This window comes from Protomyctophum bolini, assembly GCF_963924005.1.
Source record: "Protomyctophum bolini genome assembly, chromosome: 8".
Classification (NCBI taxonomy): Eukaryota; Metazoa; Chordata; class Actinopteri; order Myctophiformes; family Myctophidae; genus Protomyctophum; species Protomyctophum bolini.
In genome coordinates, this window is record NC_137869.1 from 13,362,286 (window position 1) to 13,385,446 (window position 23,161).

The following is a 23,161-nucleotide window of genomic DNA, read 5'->3' on the forward strand; positions in this document are numbered from 1 at the left end:
CCATTTGTTTTATGGTGTAGATAAAATGATAATGTTTCCAAAAAAGTCTGATATGATAAATATTGTGATCTGCGTACTAGATGATATACAAATCTATTGTATTGTGTGCGTGTGATGAAAAATCGAATCAAAAATCATATTATGTCAACATTTTCAGCACCCGGTGGCAACAATTCAGCTGTTAAAACGAGTTAGTCTGGAGCCCAGTTAAGTGAATGAGTATTTGAAAGAAGCCCTCTGATCCAGTGCCTCCACTACGGGACACCTTTACCTAGGTCTTCTCGTGTCAGTGACATTACATAGTATGTTTAATGTTCTTTCCCATCCCTAACCTGTTTCTACATCACCTCAGTAGCTACCTAGTAGATGCCATTCTAATTTAGTTTAGTACATTTGTTTGTGCTTGGCTGTGAATGTGTTGTCTCCTTCCTTTTGGTGCATCTTCAATTTCTCCGTATCGTACACTGTAAATCCTGTGTGTGAATTTAACAATTTAACCATTTTATACTCTCAACTTGTTAAATTAACACACAGGATGTTATAGTGCATGAGTCATTTTGGGGTTCTTCTCAGAACTCTCAAAATGACGTTTTGATGTCATATAATGGGTCCAGTCCTATTTAAAGTTAATTCCTATACACAGTACTAGGTTGTTTCATCAGTTTATTGTTGTGTCCTGTCCATGTATTGTATGTTGTGGTGCTGGGCTTGCGCTAGTGAGTGTCTATCCATGGTTAAGTTGTCCTCTACCTTGCTTGGTCTTCAGAATAATTTGGCCAACCTTGCAGCCGACTTCTCTGCCATCAAGGAACTGGACTCCCTCAGTAACGAGATCGTTGACCTGCAAAGGTGAGCTTCTCTTAAGGAAAGGTGTGAAGTCCATTCAGGTTTGAGGAATGAGTTTGTAGCCTACCTCAAAAAGAGCTCTACCTGCCAAAGGCATGGGGAGAGAGTATGTTTTGCACTCCGTCCGTGTGTGTGAGTCTGTGTGTGTGTGTCCGTCCGTCCGCCTGTGTACAGCTAATCTCTGGCACCGTTAACCCGGTCGATGCCAAATTTTGCACACACACTCCCTGGATGCCAATGATGAACCTCTGCCACAAACTTTCCAGAATGGCCTGTCATAGCACCACCAGGAGGCCGACTTTTGAAAAACATTTCTTTTATATTACTCCTCCAGATTCTGTCCAAAAATCCCGCGAATCGTTACACACTATCTATAGTCATGTTTTCAAGACGGATCTGTCCGATATTTCATATTCCATCCTAATTGGCTAACATTGTCTTTCAAAGTTTGCAGGATTGGCCCGTTTTGAATAAAAAGCCTCAAATCATGAACGCAGCGTGCAATTAACGTGAAATCTTTCACAGACCTTCCTACTAGGCTGAGGAATATATCCCACCCTTTTCACATTGGCCTGTTATAGTGCCACCAATAGGTGGATTTTTGCAAAACACATTTTTTGAACAAAATGTCCCAAATCATCCACCCTTTTCACATTGGCCTATTATAGCGCCACCAGGAGGCCACACCCTGACCTGCCCTGGTGGAGACCTGTGCCTCGAGAGGCACTTTTTCTAGTTGTGGGGCTGCAACTATTGATTATTTATATAATAATACAATTAGCAATTATTGTAGTGATGAATATAGACTAACTTTTTACTATTACTGATTAACAGAAAACTAATATTAATAAATATATACATTGTATTACATTTTCTTAATGTTGTATATCAACGAATTGATGCAACAATTTTTTTTTATTAAATTGATTAGTCTGATTAAAGGACAACTTTTTTTTTTCAACCATCGTTCATGTTTTAGGTTGATATTCGAGAAAGTAAAAGATTAAGATTTACTGCTTTTTCTTTTTTTGCAAGTAATTTTTCCCCCTTTTTTGACGGGGTGGGGGAATTTGATCAAGTGGCTAAATATGTATTTTTATGTAACATTTTATGTCTATTTCTTATTATTTACTATAGTCCTAGACCCCAGGAAATTACATCTGGCCACAAAAGATCACAGTTTCTAATGAATGTGAAGGGCGAGGTGACAAACGGATGACAAAGTATGGCACCCCCTAGTACCTCCCTCTTTACATTCAATACAATCCTGTGATCTTTTGCGGCCAGATGTAATTCCCTGGGTCTAGTAGGACTATAATAAATAATAATACAGAAATCGCAGTTACAAAAATAAAATAAAAAACATATTTAGTCACTTGCTCGAATGCCCCCGCCCCTGTCAAAAAATCACTAAAACAAATGAAAACCGTACTGTTTTGTGTCCTGAAATAAAATATTGGCACTTTGGCTACTACCATTGTGTGCGGCCACCTACTGGTCTCTGGAAGACCACTATTTAGAACACAAAATTACATCCATAAAGTACATCTCTCTCACACATGTGCACAGCACACACATTTATTTCGTTTTAAGATGTGAAAGAGAGCCATCATTTTGGACGGGAACTCTTTTTGTTGTGAAAAATAATATAAATCGTTTTTAACAAATCTTTGCTTCTGGGGGAGTCCCTGGAACAACATTTTTTCAGACAATTGACATGATTTAGAAGACCTTTTTTAAATTTCGACGTCAAGTCTAAATGGGTTACGAGAGAATTTCTTCAAATGTAATTTTAGCCTTTCACTTTTTCACCTTTCTCAAAGGTGATGGTGAGCAGTGTGTCTTTTGGTGCCCACAACCACACTCACTTGCGCAACTTATGCCATAGGCAGAGGACAGCTGTTTAATAGGCAGAGAACAGCTGTTTAACGGGTGAGCGGTGGGGGTGGGTGGTAGTAATAGTGTATAATAAGAAGAGAGTAATTGTGACGGGCAGCAGATCAAGCTTGCTAAGATGTTACATTGTTGTTGCTTCAAATCTCTCCACAAACCTAGCACTGCTGATAATGAAGATGATGGGTAAGAACAGATTACCATTGCTGTTTATACTCGGTTATAGTGTGGCATTACAGGATGAAAATATAGACTTGTCAGAGAAAGGAGTGACATCTTTTGATGAGATGGTTGAGAAAATTAGAAGACCGATTTAACCTGCATTTGGAAACTTTGTGAAGACGGTTATCTACGGACGGATGCAATTCGAAACTGGCCTCTTTAAAATCTGAATCCCCGCACACCCTTTCCCCCTTACTGTATGTTTCCTTTCCCTTTTTACCTTCCTTACATGATTTTTTATATAGAAGTGTATATTTGTTCGTCTCTAAATGTTCAATCAATAAATCAATCAGCTGTGAATCTGTTATCAGCTCTTGGAAGAGATTAGTTCAGCGGAGCACCCCTTTCTTATAGTTATTACTTGCGCAAGCAGAGCGCGCAAGTAATGGTTTCGCCCGGTCCGTATGCACCGTCCCAGCCAACCCGCCACTTTTGATGCGTATGCAAATAAAACAGCAAATTGTGCCTGATTTTGCTCATCCATATTGCCTCTTAGATCGATCGTAACCTTCATGTAAATATCTAATAATAATAATATTTTTTATTAATGGGACATTGCTCAGCCTCAAACCTATTGTTGTAGGGGTGCATAAATGAGAGATGGGCTTTTAGAAAGAGGCCATACATGATGTGTACAACTACTGCTCCTCCCCTTCTCTCCCTGCTTTTCTCCTGGCTGGGCTGTAGTCAGGGAGAAAAGAGAGAGGATGACAAAAACAGATGATAAATGTAACAGGGCTTGACTCAGCCTTACTCCTCCCTCTCTCCCTCCACCTCGCTCTCTCTCTCTCCTCAAGGCAGCCATCTGTCTCTCGCTCCTCATCACCAACACATTTGACAGAGCAAACAGGACCCTGCTTCACTCATACTGTAAATGTCCTCGTCACACTTGCACAAGCTTAGAGCAAACGCACACACACACACACACACACACACACAGAGAGAGACGCCCCACCTCTCCAGCGCTCTCCAGTCACTCTCTGCTCTAGTTGTGGGGGCATTTTGGTGTAGGGCTAGGATCATGGTTGTCCAGGGAGAGGAGCTGCTTGTTGAGAGGCCTGGTGGTGGTGGAGGAGGTAGAGGAAGTGGTGCAACAGATGGCTGGCTGGGGTTGGAGGGAATGGGGCTTGGAGGACTGGGCGCACTCAGCCTGTCCTCAGTGGCTAAATACTCCTGTCTGCTGTGCTGGACCCCCAGGGAGAAGAGTACAGTGGAGCAGGAGATCAAGGATAACGAGGAGACTATCCGGCAACGCACCAATGAAGTGCAGGTGAGACCCTCATCTGACCCTCTTTCCATCATTGAAAGATTTTCTCCAACACCATGAGAGCATGGTGTTGGAGAAAATCTGCCAATGATGAACTTTAAAATGCTGAGTGTACAACATGGACGAATCTAAAACTAAAGCCATTAATGTGAAAATGGTTTTGTAAATATTTAGCGACAATTACAGACATCTGTAATTCATCTGTAAATCTGTCATCTAAACACTAATTATAAGGTCCAAATGACTCACAGGGATCAATTTGGTTACATCTGTATGGTGTACACTACAGAGTTACAAAGTGATGGTAAATGAACACTGAAGATTTTACTATGTGCTGGTGCTCCAAATTCGAGAACTGTTCTGTTTTGTTGTCTATTTTGTTAAACTACTTAATAGACGGGCAGAAACACAAACTGGTAAAGATAAGGGCAGGGCATCACTGGTTCTTAAATATCAATCAATAACATTATTAATGCTTTGGCTGACCATTAATCCATTAGGCCAGCAGCCAGCCAGCCCGATAGATCTCACTGTTAATTATACTGAGAGAGCGAGAGAGGCTGGTGTCCTTGATGTAAGAGTGTCTGCAAGACTCCCTGCTCAGAGCCTGACTGATGACATCTATTTTGGGAGCAGACGAATTAAAGAGATAGTTCACTCCCCCACACTCCACTTGTTTTGGGAAGCAGATTTGACATCCGAGTGTGATGGTGGTTTCTAGATAGATAGAATACTTATATAGATAGAATACAGTTTAAGAAAATTACTAAAAATGACATCATTTTAAAAAACGCCAAATGGACACAAAAAGCCTTCGCTTGTTTCCATTGTGGTCCACCTTGTAACATGAAACTATACACAAACATACTGTACAAACAAAACAACCGTGTAACAAATAAAAATAATATATATAATAATATATTTAACCCTACCCCTCAGCCCTTGCCCCTTCCCCTTGTTCCTACATAATGAGTGTCAAGGGGTAGGGAGATGAATCATCCCCCTAGGAATCGGAATGTCCCTTATAGATTGCTACGTCATCGCTGTGCGACGCAATTGTGCGACGGAAACCCTTGGACGTAAACATCCCGTTTCAGTGTTTATTGGGTAACTTAGCAACCGGTTTCTTCTTCTTCTCTGCGTTTTATGGCGGATCGCACCAACATAAAAGTGCATACCGTCACCTACTGTCCTCTTTCCGCGCCATACTGTACTGTAGTGTACATTATGGCAGTACAATTGAGATAACCCTTCCCCAAACTTTGATGGCATTTCTGTCTCTAGGACCCCCAATTTATATTGTAATATCAATGTTAATTAACTCTGAGAGTGTACAAACTATCATTTAGCCCATAACCCACTTTGGAAACTACTTTCCATTTGATTTAAGCTGTAGAGATGGAACGTAAATATAACATTGCTGTGGTTATGATAAAATAAATATATTGTAATTTTGTCTCATGTTGGTAGCCCACCATGTATGCAGAATGTAATTCACCTGCTCAACAGTTGTACCTGATTCATTGATTATTGTCTTAACAGTTTGTATAGCATGGGTACATATATATATACAGGGTTAGAAAAAGGAAAAACAATTTACAGTATAGAAAGAAGGGGCTGTGGTCACTGTTCATTGTTTTTAATATCATTAAGAACAGAGTAATTTTCTATCAATGAAAATGCCATCGTGATTCATCTCCATCCAATGTACAGTCTGCACAGCAGCTTGCAATCTGTTCCATATGGTTTGCCTGGGGAAAAACACAACACCATTGCTAATTAGTTATGTACGTTTTGCAACTTGTGGGGATTAGCTTAACATTGGTCATGATAAAACCATCACTGCAGCGAGTAGCCAACGTTATGCAGTGACAGCGTTATGTAGGTACAGTAGGCTATTTCACGGCTTTTAAGACCTCCAAAACTGCAGAATGTTGACATATCGTGGTCTGGGGGGTCGGACTTATGCCTGCTAATAAGATAGCTTGCATCTGAGTTGTATCACCGGCGCACCAGCGCTAAATAAAAAAGAATAAAGCGCCGATGCGGTGCCAAATGAATGGGTAACGTTGTATGAATGCAACACCGTATCATTCATATCGTTAGTTCACGTGAGGTAACGTTAACCTTTGCTAGAGATTGCGATATTTTTGGCGATGCAGATTGTTAATACATTCAAATAATATTGGTTATTATAATATTTTTCCATAATAAAGGACATAAAAGGCTTCTTACCTCGTCCGCCTTTCAGCCCTCAGTGATGTTGCTCCGTTTTGAGTCCGGTCGCGATGTCCCTTCAAACGAAGGGGATTCTACCCCTCGCCCTCAGCCCTAACCCTCGCTCCAAAGAGAATTGAGAAAACCCTTCCTCCTCACGTGAACGCGCATAAGCAAGGGCAAGGGCTAAGGGCCAGGACGAAGGGGGGAATTGGGATTGAGCCTAACTATGACCAGTTAGTCTGAAGATGGAGCCATGATTTAAGGTCTTTCCTAAATCTTGCAAGAGAATCTTATGTTGATGGAGGCAACTCTAAGCTGCTTCACTGGAGCATTAGCTCAAGGCTGAGTGCTATGGATATTTATACTGTGTAGGAGGTGGGCCACCATACATCACACTTTGAGTGTTTGTAGGTCATGACTCAAGTTCAGCCCACTCCCAGCCCAGGCTTTGCTTAACTTAGGCTTCATAAAATGTTGCATACTACGATTGGTTGGGAAGATCAAAGACGTGGTGAAATGAAAAGTATGTTTTTTTTAGATTCCACTCCATAGCCTGAAGGGATAGGACCTTCTGATTGGTTGCAAAGGCCTTTCAGACTGAAACATCAAAATGAAATTACCAAAAAAGCCATTTCACCACGATTTTGAGTAAGCTCGAAATGCACGAGACCATATTAACATGAAATAGTTTCCATTTTGTGGATCAGTTGCCAGCGAGTCGCAGACTGTATGAATGCTTAAAACGGTGTGAGACAGGTAATATAACGTGTCGTTTGGCACTCGTCACTGAAATCATAATCTGACCTTGAATGTCATAGTGGTGCCCTTCTGCTCCACCCAGTTCGTCCAAGTGTTTCTGCTCACTACTTTGCTGTGCTGCTCTCCAACATCTGTAGGACCTGCAGGACGAGGTGGGGAGGGAGAGCGGGGAGTTGCAGCGGCTCCAGGCCCAGCGTCAGGAGGTTCAGGAAGCTTTGGATGAGCTGGACCAGCAGAAGGCCTCCCTGGAGGAGCAGTTGTCCCTCATCCGCCAGCAGACCAGCCATGAGAACCAGCTGGTAAAGGTCCTTACGGACAATTTTAGTTTTTTTCAACCAAGGTTCATGTTTTAGGTTATTAGAGAAAGTGAAAGGTTTTTTTTTCATTTGCTGATTAGTGTGATTGCCCTGAGGGCAATCATACTAACTGTTTTACTGCTCTGTTTATTTTGACGTGCTATTCCTCCCACAGTTTTTGTGACACGCACTCGAGCCATACGTCAAAACGACGGGCTACATCGGGAATCGTGTGCTTGTATTTTGCTAAGACATTTGTTGGATAATGTAATTGATATGAATTAATTAGAATTTCCACATAGACATGAATGGGAAAATGGGAAAATGCAAAAACTCACTTTCAAGTATTTTCTTCCTCTGAGACCGTAAGGGCTATACTTACAAGACTTGGAGGAGAGATTCATAATAATTACTAAAATTAATTACCGTAGAAGTATACCGGTCGGCCTCATGGTGGCGCTATAACAGCCAACTTTACGTTTTGGGGTATAACTCTTGAACCGTAGGTCGTAAAAAAAAAATCCACATATAGGCCACGCCCATTTGCGTCTAGATAGATTTCCCGCCATTTTGAATTTTGTTCACCTACATATTTTGTCCAAATCTCACAAACATCGCTACACATGATCTCCGGACCTATCCGATTAAAACGGCACAGTCAGAATTTTGATCTTCTGTATCGTTCGGCCGTAATCCTCTTCCGAAGTTAGTGGGAGGGGCCTATTTCACGAAAAACGCCACAACTCACGCACGGAATGTACGATCCATCCCAAATCTGAATCGCGTGTCGAGGGTGGCTTCATCAACGCGGAGCCAAAAGCGATTCCATTTTCGACGGGTGCGATGTAGGCAATCACACTTTGCAATTTCCCAGAATTGCCTCTTTCTAGTTTATTTTGTTTTAGGGATTTTAGCTGTTTTTGACAGGGGGGCGGGGGCATTCGAGCATGGGGCTAAATATGTATTTCTTTACAAAATGTTATAGCGATTAATTTTTTTATTATTTACTATAGTCCTACTAGACCCCAAGAAATTACATCTGGCCACAAAAGATCACGGGATCTACTGAATGTGTCAAACTGACATTGAGCCTATGACACAGTGTGGCTTCCCCCCAGTAGCCACACATTCAGTAGATCTTTTGTGGCCAGATGTAATTTCTTGGTCTAGTAGGACTATAGTAAATGATAAAAAAATGAAATCGCTTTAAAATGTTGTAAATAAATACATATTTAGCCCCATGCTCTAATGCCCCATGCCCTAAAACGAAAGAAAGCAGCAAATGAAAAAAATTAACACTCTTTTAAGTTCTCTAATAACCTAAAACATGAACCATGGTTGAAAAAAACTAAAGTTGTCCTTTAAGACAGAGGTTCCCAACCGTCTGGTACTAGTACCACTGGTGGTACTTGAGCCCCCCTCTGGTGATACACAGAAAAGTCGCCCAATTGGTTCAAATAGGCTACCCAGCCGTGCTGAAATGAGCACGACAGCACACCTAGCCGTTAATCGAAGATTTGAGAATGGATTAATCACATTAGAAATATCATCAGTTGTGCTGATTAGTGATTAGACAGTTTTGTCAGAGCAGCAGCATTATTGGCTTAGGAACGGAACAAAAAGGGCAGGTCTACGCTCCTGTATTTTAACATCAGTTATTTATTATGGTGGTACATAGAGAACCAAATAGTTTCTGAGGTGGTATTTCAGTATAAAAACTTTGGGAACCAATGCTTTAAGACACCTGGGGAGTTTCTCTCGCCTGAAAAGTCATGATGCATGCAAAGTCATGCAGACCGGCAAGAATGTGAACAAACGCCAGTGCTTTTCTCACCGTTTTCAGAAGATATTAGTAATTAGTTATAAATCTTCAAAGAAATCTAAACTAGGCTTTAGTTATTTGGGTGTCCAGTTAAACTTCAGCTTTCTTGAGCTTGATCACTTGATGTTGGGTGTCCAGTTAAACTTCAGCCTGTTCTTGCTGGTTCTCTTGCATGTCCTCATGTGTTAATGTATACTGTGTGCTTGTGTCTACACCCAGATTTCGTCGCTGCAGTCAGAACATGAGGAGCAGGAGCAGAAGATAGGTCAGTATGAAGAGGAACTTGTCCAGGCCAGAGAGGAGCTTCTCAAGCTGCAGGACGAGACCAGGACACTGGAGGAGAAGGTCCAGGCTGCCAGAGAACAGCTCTCACCTCTGCAGGACTCTGTATACCACTCTTTCACTCAGGTTGCACAGGTGTGTGTCGCGTCATGTCTCCATCTCATTTTGATTGTCACGTGCACATCAGTTGGCATGGTCTGCCGCCTTTCAGATGTAGCTCTTTAAAGGTGTAGTGAAATGGCTTTTATGAGCATTTTATTTTGAAGTTTCAGCCTCAGACGGCAGGATCTTAGTTTCTGAACCAACCAGAGCGTCGCATCCCTCCAGGCTATAGGACGTAGGTCTGTCTCATGAGCGACCACATGCACGCACATGCAGAGTGGTTTGTTTACCAAGTGACAGAGAGACAGATAAAAAGTGTGAAAAACGTATTTTTCATTCACTACACCTTTTAAGTATCATCCAAATGCCATCACTTTAATGTTTTATGTTCAATTGACTGTCGACTTGTGTAGCCCTAATGTCATTTGCTGTTGTCCCATGACTAAACCTAATTCCGCGTCCACTGTATCGGGAACAGAAAGACGCTAATCATCACGGAATGGAGTTGTGTAATGTAGACTTATTTTGCCTCAGCTTGGTCGTGGGAAAGAGCCTGGGTATGAAAAGAACCACGGTACAATATTTTCTTTCCCCATCCTCTCTCTCTACCATTCAGGTACAGCAGAAACTGAATGACCTCCAGGTGGAGGAGCGGTCAGTGACAGCCCAGCTCAGCTGGAAGAGAGCACTGGAGGACAGCTCACCCGTCATGGTCAACGGCTCGGCAGGCCCATCGGCAGAGCCCAACCATGGGGACCTCTTCCAGCAGGACCTCTTCCAAGAGGACCACCCTAAAGCACTGAGGGACAAAGAGCCAGGCAACAGCCCTCGGCTAAATGCACAGTCTGAGGAAGAACAGAGAGAGGAAGACGAGGAAGAGGAGAAGGAGATGTCTAAGACTTCAGAGGAGCCAAAGCCGAAACCTGATCCCTTAGATGATCTTTATAGTTGCCTAGCCTCCGCTGATATCTATAGTAGTCTGTCTACCATTATGAAGCCTCAGGTGAACATTGCATTGGTAATTGTTACATAATTTGGTATGATTGTCGGTATCAGATTTCTTCCAAAACTTTCAGGAATCACTACATGTTGTCTCTGGAAACTTTTTTAAGGTGTACCAGGCAAATCTTTCATATTTCATTCTGATTGGCTACGATTTGCTTCCAAAGTTTGCAGGAGGAGCTTGTTTTACAAAAACGTATAAATCATGAACCTGATCTTCCACAGTTTTTAATCAAAAACAAATCCAAAAAAATGCAGCACCAAACGTGATTATACTTCCACCAATAGATGCTGCCAAAAATGCTACAAAATCTCACACATGCCTTGTGTTTTGCCACCAAATTAGGCACAAATGGTCTCATGTATCATGCGACATAGACCAAACAGGGTTTTACTATAACTGCCTATAATTGCCTTCACAATTTTGTGGACAAGGCTTATTTCTTGCACCTCCAAAACCGCTCTCACTTGGCTGCACCCAGTGTTTATCAGCCCTGGGTACGCTACCAGGCCTGGTGGAGGTCTGAGCTCGCTGCTCCGACGACCACACTTTTTTGTTTCATTTCAACCTAATTTATTTGAATGACTTAAAAAAAAACATTGCAGAAACTAGGTAAAATAGAAATATTTAAATCTGCTGGAATTACCGGTATGCAGTTTGGCGTGTGCACTCTGCATCATGTGTGAGCACAACAAGAAAGGTCAATGTCATTGTTTCTTGATGTCTTCTCTGTGACCCCAGCAGGAACGGAGCAGTCCTACAGTCGACATATCACCAGAAGAGACAGAGGAATCGCCTACATCCAGCACACCAAAGGTATGACAACTCCAGAACTAGATAGGACTCTGTATTCCTACATTATCGATAAATGTCTTATCTGACTCACTGTTGTTTTGTACAACATAATTATTAACAACCTCATTTCCTTACTGGGGATATAAATAAACATTTGATGTTTATCAAAAAACCAGTGACTCTAATCTTCAGCCTAGTGAACACAGCCCTGTCTTGTCTGTCCAGCAGGTTGCCTCACCAGAGCCAGAGAGCAAAGAGGATTCAGTTGACTCTGAAACCAGCCCCTCTTCACTGCCACCTCAGCCTGGTCCCCGCACCTTACCACCTCAGACCAGTCCCCCCACCCTTCCACCCCAAACCAGCCCCCCCACCCTACCACCACAAACTAGCCCCCCCACCCTACCACCACAAACCAGCCCCCCCACCCTACCACCACAAACCAGCCCCCCCACCCTACCACCACAAACCAGCCCACCCACCCTACCACCACAAACCAGCCCCCCCACCCTACCACCACAAACCAGTCCCCCTACCCTACCACCACAAACCAGCCCCCCTAATGTTCCTGAATTAGATTTCTTCCAGGCAGATCCCTTCACCGATGGTGAGTCTCTTTAAAAAGGGGAAAATAGATTACAATGTTATTCCCAATTACGTCCTTAGTTAACCAAAAAACACTACACAGTACACAGTACATGTATACATCCTTCAAATAGTATTTATTACGATGAATTAACTTAACATTTGTGTTGCTGGAATAAAGTGTATTCGGGTGTCTCTTTTGTAGATGATCCATTCAAAGATGATCCATTTGGAAAAGTAGATGTACCTGGTGAGTGATCACTAGCATAACATGAGCTTAATAGACACAGTTTAACCTGACAGAAAGATAGGTTTATTCAACTCTGATTCTAATATCAAAGATTCTAACAATAAAACATTCAACCCTTCCTGTTTCCTACAATCAGATCCTTTTGGGGGTGACCCATTCAAAGGTTCAGACCCCTTTGCTGCAGACTCTTTCTTCAAACAGTCCGGCACCGGCTTCTCGTCTGAAGATCCATTCGCAGCCTCAGCAGACCCGTTCGGTGACGGCACTGGCCTTCCGGAACCAGACCTGTTTGGACCAAAGCTCAATAATACAGTAGCTACATCAGCGGCAGGTCCAGACCCCTTCTCGTCCAAACCTATCAACACAGATACAGCAGCCAAGGATCCTTTCAGCTCTGTGGGTAAAAATATGACTGATTCTGACCCATTTGGAGCCAAAATGAATGCATTGAGCGATCCGGATCCTTTTAGTTCTCAGGGCAACGGAGGTATGGATCCCTTCAGCTCCTCTCCTCCTGATGTTGATCTGGCAGTGGTGAGTTATCACTCCAAGCCCATACGTCTGGTAGAATGTATTGTTCTCGCTGCACTCAATTTCATTAAACAACCTGTCTTTCTGTCATTTAGAAGGACACCACATCAACCAATGATCCATTCGCTCCAGGTGGTACCACAGTGAGCACTGGCTCAGACCCAGGTACAGCTGGTGGCATGGTGCCCCCTTCTGGTGAAATTTGTAATAATGAAGCAGCTATTGAAATTCTGTGTATAATTTGTGTGAGTGGTACAAACCCCCATGCCCCCTACGTGACAGACAAAATCAAACAAAGGCACATCTCACTTCACAGTCACACAAGTGTGATTTTTCCCTCCCCATGTGTCTTTCAGATCCATTTGCTGCAGTGTTTGGTAATGAGTCATTTGGCGGTGGCTTTGCTGATTTCAGTGCCTTGTCTAAGGTAATTTTCAGATGTAAAGGTGTGTGTGTGTGTGTGTGCAGTATAAGATAGGAACATCGTGATGATCTGAGCACTGACTCATCAATGTTGAATGAAATGAGAGACGGACTGGAAGTTCTAACACATTGGCAGTGTGTTTGAGCACAAAAACAAAATCACAGCAAGGCAGATATAGTAACCATGTTGGGGTTTTGTTAGGCAACAGAAGGAAACATTGTTTTGTGTGTAATTAAATGAAACACACAATACCATATATTTTTTTAAACGGAATCGAAATAGAAAAAACAAATTCACACTAAACATGCTTAAACTACTGTAGAATCTACAATAATAACCAGGTCTGGAGGTGTATTTTATGTGAAAATACATTTGTAAATATGTAAATAAATATTGGAAATACCATAAAGGGTCTTGTGGACAATTCACCATAATTTACATTACAAATTATTATGTATACAATATCCATACTTCCATAGTCACATTCAATCACAGGACTTCTGAAAATGACCATTACCAGAATTGTCTCATAGCTGAATATCCACTGCCAACTAACAAAACAAAGCCATAGTTGTTGTGCCATGTGTTTGTCACGTTTTCTTGGCTGCTAGATAACTTCCACATCCAGTTACGTAATCACTGGTGGAGCCGGTCTCTAAAAGGTTTGACCAGTCCAACTTGAATGGAAAAGCCAATGCTGAATTGTGATGTTAGTGTCTGTAAGCATTTCAGTGATATCTGAATATGGTTATGGCAAACGTTCAGTGAAAATAGCAGATCTACAAGCTTGCCTCGTGACAAATTATGAGCTTGTAGATCAGCTATTTTCAGTCAAGAGATTTGGGGTAGAGTGAAAAAGGAGCAGTATGGAGCCTTGAGGGACCCAGGTCAACTGTAAAGTGGTTAATCTCTTTTCATGAAACGAGCCAGCATGTGACAATTTCACGGGACCGTGCCCGCTTGCATCAATGCCCCCTCAACTTCTCTGCGCATCCAAAATTAATCACCTGCCTCTCATTGAAAATGAATTACCCAGGGCGTGTCTGTCGCTTCATGTGTGAAACGTTTTTGTGATTTCTCTGGTATTCTTATAGTCTAATGGTGCTGATCCATTTGGTACCAACAATAAGAACCTGTTCCAAGATGACAGCCAGGCCCCCAGCTCTGATGTGCCCCCGGCCCTGCCCCCCAAGACGGGTACACCAACCAGACCTCCCCCTCCACCCCCAGGTTAGGATTAGATTTGTTATAACAAATCTCTTTTTTTGCCATAATTGCAACCATAATTAGCCCCTTAAAAGTAAGGCAATCTTGCTTCTAGTGTTTCACTCCATTGATTCGTAGTCTGAAAGTGAAGTGTTTCACTTCCAGACTAAGCATGTTTTATGTTTTCCTGTACCAAACAAGGAATACCGGTAATATGTTTTCTCTATGGTGTGCGTGCGTGTCGTCCATGTCTCCATCTGTGTACGTTTCTGTCATGTGGGTCTGTCTGTTCATTGTCTGTCCAGGTAAAAAGTCCACCATATCCAGAACAGGATCACAGGAGTCTTCGGACTCATTCCACCGGCGAGGGCACTTCCTCCCCCAGAGCTCTGGGGAGTTCTCCTCCTCCCTGCCTGTCAAGGAACCCTCGGCCGACCCCTTTGCCCCATCCTCCCCTCCTCGACACAAAGCACGGGAACCCGACCGATTTGCCAGCTTTGACAAAGTGAGCAACTCCCCCTCGCCGTCTCCCTCTCCTCCACCTGAGTCTCAGTAGCCACGCCCTCTGCCTTTTTTTTGTTTGTTTGTGTTCTCACTAATGAACCATATCTACCTATACAACGAGGCCACACCCACATATTAAACAAGGACAGCTTTGTAAGTCACTCCATCCACTGCCAAAAAACAAACAAAAGAAGAAGACTAATTAACTTATAAAAGTCTGCTCATGTACTTTAGGTCACATGTTCTTTTTGTTTTGATGACTTAATAATATTGTCTTGAACCAGAGTAATTCATACGATAGCAATTCTTAAGTTTTTCATCTTTTTCTTGTGTATCACCACCTTCTGGTGCATACTGTATATCCAATATTTTTCATGAATGGGATTTTTCTATCTACACCTGTACTTATTTTAAGTTGCTGATATATTTGCACTTTGGTTTCACTGTGATTATAATGCATTTATAGCTGAGAGGACATTCATTTAACAGATTTTATTTGCAATCACCTGTATAGTTACAGACAAGTCACAGCTTAAAATTACTAAAGCTGCAGCCTTGTTTCTCTTATTGGTTGGCAATGGATGGTGAGATGTGAGGCTGCTTGTTATTGACTGATGTAGTAGTCCCATGTCAGCCTACTAATATTACATCCTATTTTTATTATTATCTCAAGTTAAACCCACTTTGGTGTCCTAAAAATAATTGATATAGGATGTACACTCATGGGGTTGCTGTGGGACAGGCAGCATCAGCATTATAATGTGATATAAAGTAGGTTCGATTTATCCCCAACTGCATCCCGCATGACCCCTGCACGCACTAACTGGCCTTTTTCTGATTGGCTGGCTCCCAATGACTCTTACCACTGTCTTCACCATTGGCCTTCACAGTTTAGTGTTTTTCCTTTCACATCCTACTCTGTTCATTCCTATCTCTGATGTGGTCAGCAATTGTGTGCACGCGTGTGTGTGTGTGTGTGTGTGTGTGTGTGTGTGTGTGTGTGTGTGGCTCCTTCCATCTTTTCTCTTCTGTAAAAGAAGTTGAATAAAGTGTTGAATCAAGCACACCATCTCTGGCTTCTGTGTGCATCCACATTTCCATCACACTATCTCCACTTCCATTTACTCTCTTCCCTTCTTTACACAGTAAAATCAAGAGTTTGTGTTTGTCCGAATGTAAAAATGGAACCAAATGGACTAATGCAGGTTTATATGGTTCCATTTGAACTTCTTCCAGTTACTGTGAAGAAGGCTGGATGGTCAAAATGACCATCTCTGTCATCTTGAGGCATATGGAACAATAAAATCACACTCGTGTGAAGTGAGGGGCACTGTGGTTGCCACGTGACGTCACAGAGGGGATTCATTGCAGTGTTGTATAAAACGAAATCAGTCCAAACATGTATTATGTCATATATGTAATATGTCATCATTTAGTGCCCTAAACAAACGACAAGTCCATCTATTGGCTGGCAAATTTTTGTTAAGTGCTCTAAACAAACATTAAAAGTCCATAGACCTGGCTGCCATATGAGTATGACATCATTTAAAAAGCCATGCATTGGAGGGGGATAGCACCCCTCAAAGTGGTCCGAGTGCTGGCTCACTCAGGCTTAATAGATTAATGAATGCTGAGGATTTTACTGTGTAAGTCTGTAAGATGTATTACTGGTCTTAAGATCAGGTAACCCAGATGATTCTGTGTCACAGAGACACTTTTGAGTCTTTAGTATGCACTTTCATACACCTGTTATGTTTTAACCATGCATGTTCTGTACTATTTAATGTTATGTTATAATAGCACTGGAGTCGGAATACCTGCTGCTAATTTTACTTTGCATGGGTGAACAAACGCCAAAGAGCTATAAGAGATATTCCTCATTTATTGAGCAATACGTTCTAATCACATCTCTTCTATGTGGTTAACTCACCTCTCTTATGTGTGGTCTACCTGTAAAAGACCCCTACCTACCTAGTACCTACCTGCACCTCCCTTTTTTGAGGGGCGCTAGCCCCTCCTATGTCCAGCTTTTTGTGTGTGCACAAACTTTGTCCTACACAAACATTAGAATGCCATTGAGAATAAATGGACAATTTTGAGTGTTTGTGTAAACACAAACATTGCGTAATACAAACATTGATGACAAAGGTGAGGGCGCAAATTGTGATTGGCCGGAATGAGATGATGTATGATGATGTATGATGATCAGAGCACCCCTCACTTCACACGGGTGTGATCCTTTTTTTCTTCATTTTAAATTTCAATATAATTTACATCTTATTTGTCAACCAATTTAGGGACATAAAATCAGCCTGATTTTGACGTTTGTGTTCCAGCTAAGGTTAAAAACTTTTTTATTCATTTGATTTGCTGCAGCTGTGTTTCTTCATGGTGTACTATGGGGGTGTGTTCGGGGTGTGCTCTGAGAATCTGCTCCAATTTTGATGTCATAGATAAAGCACTAGTCTCTGATATCAATTAATTTACTCGTTAACAATTTTTGTATTTCAAAATTCATTCAAATCAATGTGAATTAGTCTCATGTATAAACATGATTATAATTGTTTTGTGACACTGTGTTGAATATGCTAAGAAGCCATCGCATTTTGCAATGACTCCATCATTGTCAACCAATGTTCAGACACTTGGAACACCTCAGCTTTTCCCTCAGAGCGCTCAAGGCCTATTAATACTCCAATTTTAGGTGATAAGGTGACCACCGAAAACTACAACATGACATCACACTGAGGTGGTAAGCGACTCACCGCTCACCCAAACACATTTCTATTGTTTTTACTAACCACTGTTTCGGTGGTCACCCTATCATCTAAAACTGGAGTATGAATTGGCCTTTTGTGTGCTCGCAGAACTCCAAATTTTTCGAATGGCAACTCCTGAATGACCGAAGAGCACCGTGGGTATGCTGTGCTCCAGAGCGTGTTTATGAATGCAACCCATAAGGACACCCATGTGAAGTCCAGCTTGTGTGAAGCGTGGGCTTCAACACTGGTGAACTTTGACCGGGTGCCAACCAATACGATGGAAGCGTTGTACATCGTGAATTTTCTTTCAGTGAGCCAACACTTCCCAACATAAGTCAAGAACTACACATTGGAACACTGGCACTTCTACCGGCACAAATGGACCCTAACAGCTCCATTTGCTTCCATTTCTCTCAGAGTTACAGACCCATAAGGGTCCGGTCCATTTTGTTCCAAACTTATCATTTAGCTAAGGACCCCCTGGAACTCCCTCAAGGACCCCTGGGGGTCCCCAGACCCCACTTTAGGAACCACTGCCATAGAGAATAAAACGTCTCAGTGCTCGCTGTAGCTTTTAACCTGAACCCGAAAACAAACTACACAATCAGCCAAGGGTTCCCCCTTAATATTTATAGTATGTGACATTTCATGTGTTTGGGATAGGGATAGGGATTACTTGATGTCCAGGATTTTCAGAGTTTAAGATGCAAGTGTTGCATGTGTAATTGTTGCTTCGTTCTCAAGGTGTCACAAAAAAGTTAGCAACTAGAGGAAAAACTATATATATTCTTAATTACTTCCCATCTGGAGAAATGTTTGGATTGCTATATGCATGGATGCTATGTTCTCTAGAGCCAGCAGAAAGCTCTGTGCACCGGTTTTCATCTCAAAAGGATTGCTTATAGAAGTGTGTTTGTTTTGTCTGTCTCTGTGTGTGCGCGCCTTCTCTTGTTTGTTTGTATGTACGTGTGTATTTGCCAACGTGTGTGTGCAGTACCCAACAGAGGAAGACATGATGGAGTGGGCAAAGCGAGAGAGCGAACGGGAGGAAAAGGAGCGCCTTGCCAGACTCACCCAGCAGGAACAAGAAGACCTGGAGCTGGCCATCGCCCTCAGCAAGTCTGAACTCTCATGAGTGGCACCCCCTAGTGGCTTGGCATGGCACTGCCTGCCTTAGCCACAGCAAGCACCAAAGCAAAGATGTGAGGGATTCTGTAGGACAGACTCTGCAACATCATCACCTGCTGACCCCTAAAAGAGACAATTACCCACCTTTGAAGTCTTCCAACGCAACTTCCTCGGCCTGTTCTCACAAATCACATTGCAAAATTTCGATAATCCATCTTTTGTTGGTTTTTTGGTCAGACTCGGTCGGGGTTGCAGGAGGAGAGAATGATGAGATTACATGGACTTAAAGGGGACTATGTTGTGTAATGCAGCGATTATAGACTAAACGATTGTCAAAGACTGGACAGAATGATTGTCATGCCCCCCCCCTGATTTCAACATAAAGGACAAAGCTGACATTGTTGCATAATGCGTTACATGTACAGTTCAATATACAGTATATATTTTAACACCCTCCCCAGGCTCTCTACACCCAGTTCAATAAGATCCTAACACGCCTCTGGACTTGGTTTCCTGTTGTCTGCAGTTCCTGGTGTTGCTTTGTTGAAACTTGAAATCTAGTTGTCTGAGAGTTGATGCAACATTTTGGTTCTGCAGTATTCTTCAGATTTATAGCATGAACAAATCTGTCTTAACTCTAATATACATACTGAGCCTTTGGAAAAGTTAATTCCCTGCATTAATGGCTTGATTTGTCCAGTTTTCAACTCTTAATATACAATAGATAGATACTAATAGTGGCGATAAGAAGAGTACATTGACTACATTTTCTTTACATTTCAACTTGCTGAGTGAAGATCAAATGTTTCCCTGATGCAGCCCACTTCCACCCTGCCACAACAGTTAACTTTATGGTCATGCTCATTTAACACTGTTGCTTCCTGGTTGTTGGAATCACATTGACAAGTGAAGACAACCTTTGGTAAGGTTGCCAGTAATGTCTGATTGTCTTGTACAAAATGATTGATCTTTGAATGAAAAAAAATATATATATATCTATAATGATTTGTTTGTGAACTAGAAACTGCATCATAACAGAGGGGAGTAAAATCAACAACACCAACTAAAATGGCTTATTTCTGCTTTGCATATTCTGTCCCCACCTCTGTAAATCTATGTAGAAAAAATGTAACACCATGCTTGGGTCTTGCTCTTTACTTACATAGATACATATCTATGGTCCATATACCCTTGGTATGTCAGGATCTATGGTGTAACCAGTTTAACCAATGTCATAGCATTTGAAAAGAGCTGGCCAGGTGAGGTCCCATTGTGATTTGTTATATGTTGCTGCTGCTTTATGTTAGCATTTGTATAAAACATTTATGTTTTGTGTTTAACTGAGGTGCTTCCTTGAACTGTGGTTGACTTCATTTCATATAGTCTTATCTGAATGAGAAAAAGGTCATTTTTAAGTGTGTTGTTTTGTACAAAAGCCTCTGTTCTGTCTATGAACCTCATGCTCATGGGGATTTAACTTGCAAAAACTTGTGTTGCAAGGGTGTGGTAGTGATGGTGGCTAGGACTCCAGAAGAATGAGTGTCAAATTATATTATAGGCTACAGTGATATATGTTGGCATGTTAACATCCCCAGTGCAGGGCCAGTCTTTTTATTTGTCCAAGAGAATGATCAAAGCCTCTTATTGGAGTGTGCTAAACTGTGAATGGAGGTTTTTAAACAAGGGAAGGGCTGATTTAGAACGTGAGAGGGCTCTGTGCATTCTTTATCTCAACTGTTTTCTGACCAAATTGCACAACGGGTATGGACTTTATTTGGTCATTATTGGTCATTTCTGCACTTCCTGCTGTCCTTCATCGACAAATTCATTAATTGTAAATACAGCGCAACGAGATTGCTGAACATCTTTTCATACCTGTAAATGTTGACTTTAATACCATGATGTTGTACTTAAGGCCACCAGACACGTCCTTTGTATAGACTCACCTCTTTTACAAGTCAAAAACCACTTATGTTTCTATAGGCTTATACATACAAGCCTTTTTTAATCTATCTAATTGTGTTTTATTTTGTATTTTCTAACATGTACGAAGAGTTATGGGGAGGTTTGGTCAGAATATGATATGCATTTAATTGAAAAAAGAACAATAAATGTAAACAGTTTAGTTTGTGTTTGTCTCTTGTCATAGCCCATGCGTTTACCATAAAGTTGTTGACCTGTGTGTGTGTGTGAGCCCACTGCCCAAACCGACTAGTATGCCATGTTCTCTACAACTTCTGAAAAACCACATAGACAGATTTGTCACTAATTAGATTAGAATTTTTCAAGATAATTCATTGTGTGTGTGTGTGTGTGTGTGTGTGTGTGTGTGTGCGTGTGCGTGTGCGTGTGTGTGTGCGTGTGTGTGTGTGTGCGTGTGTGTGTGTGTGTGTGTGTGTGTGTGTGTGTGTGTACTACACTGCTGAGTGGCCAGGGATGTAACATGGAGTGCTTTAAGACCTAGAAGCCCAACCCCACTAGATGCCGTACATTCCGATGCATTTAAATGTAGAACTTTTATTATTATGGAGATGAGAGGCTCCACACCTTTGCTACCCAGGAAGGAGGAAGACGCCCTACTGTACAGTAATTTCCTGGCTGGATACACACACCTCAGCTCAGCTCAGCTCAGCTGCCCACCACAGGTAGACTGCTCTGCTCTGCTGCTCATGTCCATGCAACGTTTAGAAAGTTGTTAAAGCCGTAGCTTGGCCACTGTTTTCCGTTCTGTACGTCTGGATTTCGGTGGTGTGTAATGAGTTTTATTACTAATTGGAGGAGAAGCGTGAAGAAAGATGACATCAAAAAGTGAGTAGCACAAATGTTGGGGAAAATAATGATCATGTTTACACTTCGTTAACTTGTGTGGTTTATGATTATGAAGATGGGTGTTGGTATGTGGGTTGTGGTGCCGGCGAGACGCGACTGTCACGAAATGAGATTGAGCAGGTTGTGCGTGCGTGTGAAAGGTGCATTGATAAAACTGCACGGTAGGATTAGCATGTGTATCATATTAACTGAAATGAAGCTTAGTGATAATAATAATAGCCTTTCTTTAATAGTTTACCTTCCATTTAATCGAACACGAAGCCGGGCTGTCGATATTCGATAAATAGCCTATACTTGAATTAAATTACAGTAGGCCGTATTACTTAGTCTAAAATGAACAACAAATGTGTTTAAAAAATAATAATGTAACACACTGGAAGTCAGTCATTAACTATATAGTCATGTGTTTACAAGAACTAGCAGGAAATAGGCATAGCATTCCTTAGATTGAAACAGATGCTTTGTGTTTTATTTTAACTATAGACTACTAGAGAAAGTGCTCCAGCCAATCTTATTTTCAAAGTTTTAAACCAAGGTTTCCTCATTGCTGCTCATCATTATTTAGCTGGCAGCCTGGGCCACCGTGTACATTCTGTACCCACCGCCAGTGCCACTGGTCTGTATTAGGGAGCACTTCACTACTGTGAATTACAAACCTTGTGACTGTCTGCTGCTACTACCGTGAAATTGATTTAATGATCATCATATCCTATACTAATGAATATGATGTTCATTCAATATTTTCTTGTAGGCCTGCATTGTTTGTGTAAATGCTAAATTGAGTAGCCTAGACTATAGTCTTATAATTCAAATAGACATAAATGTATAATCAGCACCAAAAAAAACTGTTGAAGGAGGGTCTGTAATACTAGAACAGTTACAATGTCTGTGTGTAATTTCACTGGCCACCAGTGTTTTGTTTTCCAGTATCTTGGCTATAACATCCCTCTTCTCACAGCACCTATGTGACAGCCATTATGCTCCTCTCTCTAAATTAACATTTGACCTTCTCACCAGTGATGCCGTGCAGGCGAAAGAAATCTCTGACAGCCCTGACTCCCCAAGCCGGTAGGTTCACATACTTGAGGACATTCTGTCTGGAACATTATGTCGCCTAAGTGATGTATCCAAAAATATGTGAAATGCAGTAATTCTATTATTATTCGTAGTCATACAGTATGCTGATGTGGTCTGTATTAGTGAAGTTGGTCCTCTGGGCATAAGAATCATAATAAGTGGATTGTTGTGTTCTTAGGTTGTCAGTCATCAATGGTCCAGAGCTGGACCCCATCATTACAGATTTCAAGTAAGTGTATTTTAAAGACATAATACCACTCCATAAGAACATGTTATAAATCATTGCTTATTCCAGTGGTAATGGACCGGCCAATCAGTATTGGAACTGTTTAATTCTGAGATGAGATAAAACACTGAAATG

At 41.7% G+C, this 23,161-nt stretch overlaps 2 protein-coding genes across 10 annotated transcripts in view; both read left to right on the forward strand.

Annotated features, from left to right (window-relative positions):
* The window catches only part of eps15 (epidermal growth factor receptor pathway substrate 15), a 31,381-nt gene extending 10,362 nt beyond the window's left edge, over window positions 1–21,019 (forward strand). The window contains exons 12-25 of one of the 9 annotated variants that reach the window (XM_080771254.1): window positions 767–849; window positions 4,159–4,231; window positions 7,345–7,512; window positions 9,545–9,742; window positions 10,326–10,727; window positions 11,454–11,528; window positions 11,733–12,111; window positions 12,295–12,339; window positions 12,476–12,873; window positions 12,966–13,035; window positions 13,227–13,297; window positions 14,389–14,524; window positions 14,806–15,005; window positions 18,761–21,019. In XM_080771254.1, the coding sequence (XP_080627380.1) occupies window positions 767–849; window positions 4,159–4,231; window positions 7,345–7,512; window positions 9,545–9,742; window positions 10,326–10,727; window positions 11,454–11,528; window positions 11,733–12,111; window positions 12,295–12,339; window positions 12,476–12,873; window positions 12,966–13,035; window positions 13,227–13,297; window positions 14,389–14,524; window positions 14,806–15,005; window positions 18,761–18,901 (2,439 nt within the window). In that variant the 3' untranslated portion in view covers window positions 18,902–21,019. The remainder of the gene's footprint in view (window positions 1–766; window positions 850–4,158; window positions 4,232–7,344; window positions 7,513–9,544; window positions 9,743–10,325; window positions 10,728–11,453; window positions 11,529–11,732; window positions 12,112–12,294; window positions 12,340–12,475; window positions 12,874–12,965; window positions 13,036–13,226; window positions 13,298–14,388; window positions 14,525–14,805; window positions 15,006–18,760) is intronic. The other 8 variants (XM_080771256.1, XM_080771255.1, XM_080771258.1 and 5 more) reach the window with 8 other exon arrangements.
* Window positions 21,020–21,445: 426 nt separating this feature from the next.
* The window catches only part of ttc39a (tetratricopeptide repeat domain 39A), a 36,353-nt gene continuing 34,637 nt past the window's right edge, over window positions 21,446–23,161 (forward strand). Inside the window, exons 1-3 of the mRNA XM_080770071.1 lie at window positions 21,446–21,702; window positions 22,741–22,791; window positions 22,979–23,029. Coding sequence (XP_080626197.1) covers window positions 21,650–21,702; window positions 22,741–22,791; window positions 22,979–23,029 — 155 coding nt within the window. The 5' untranslated portion in view covers window positions 21,446–21,649. The remainder of the gene's footprint in view (window positions 21,703–22,740; window positions 22,792–22,978; window positions 23,030–23,161) is intronic.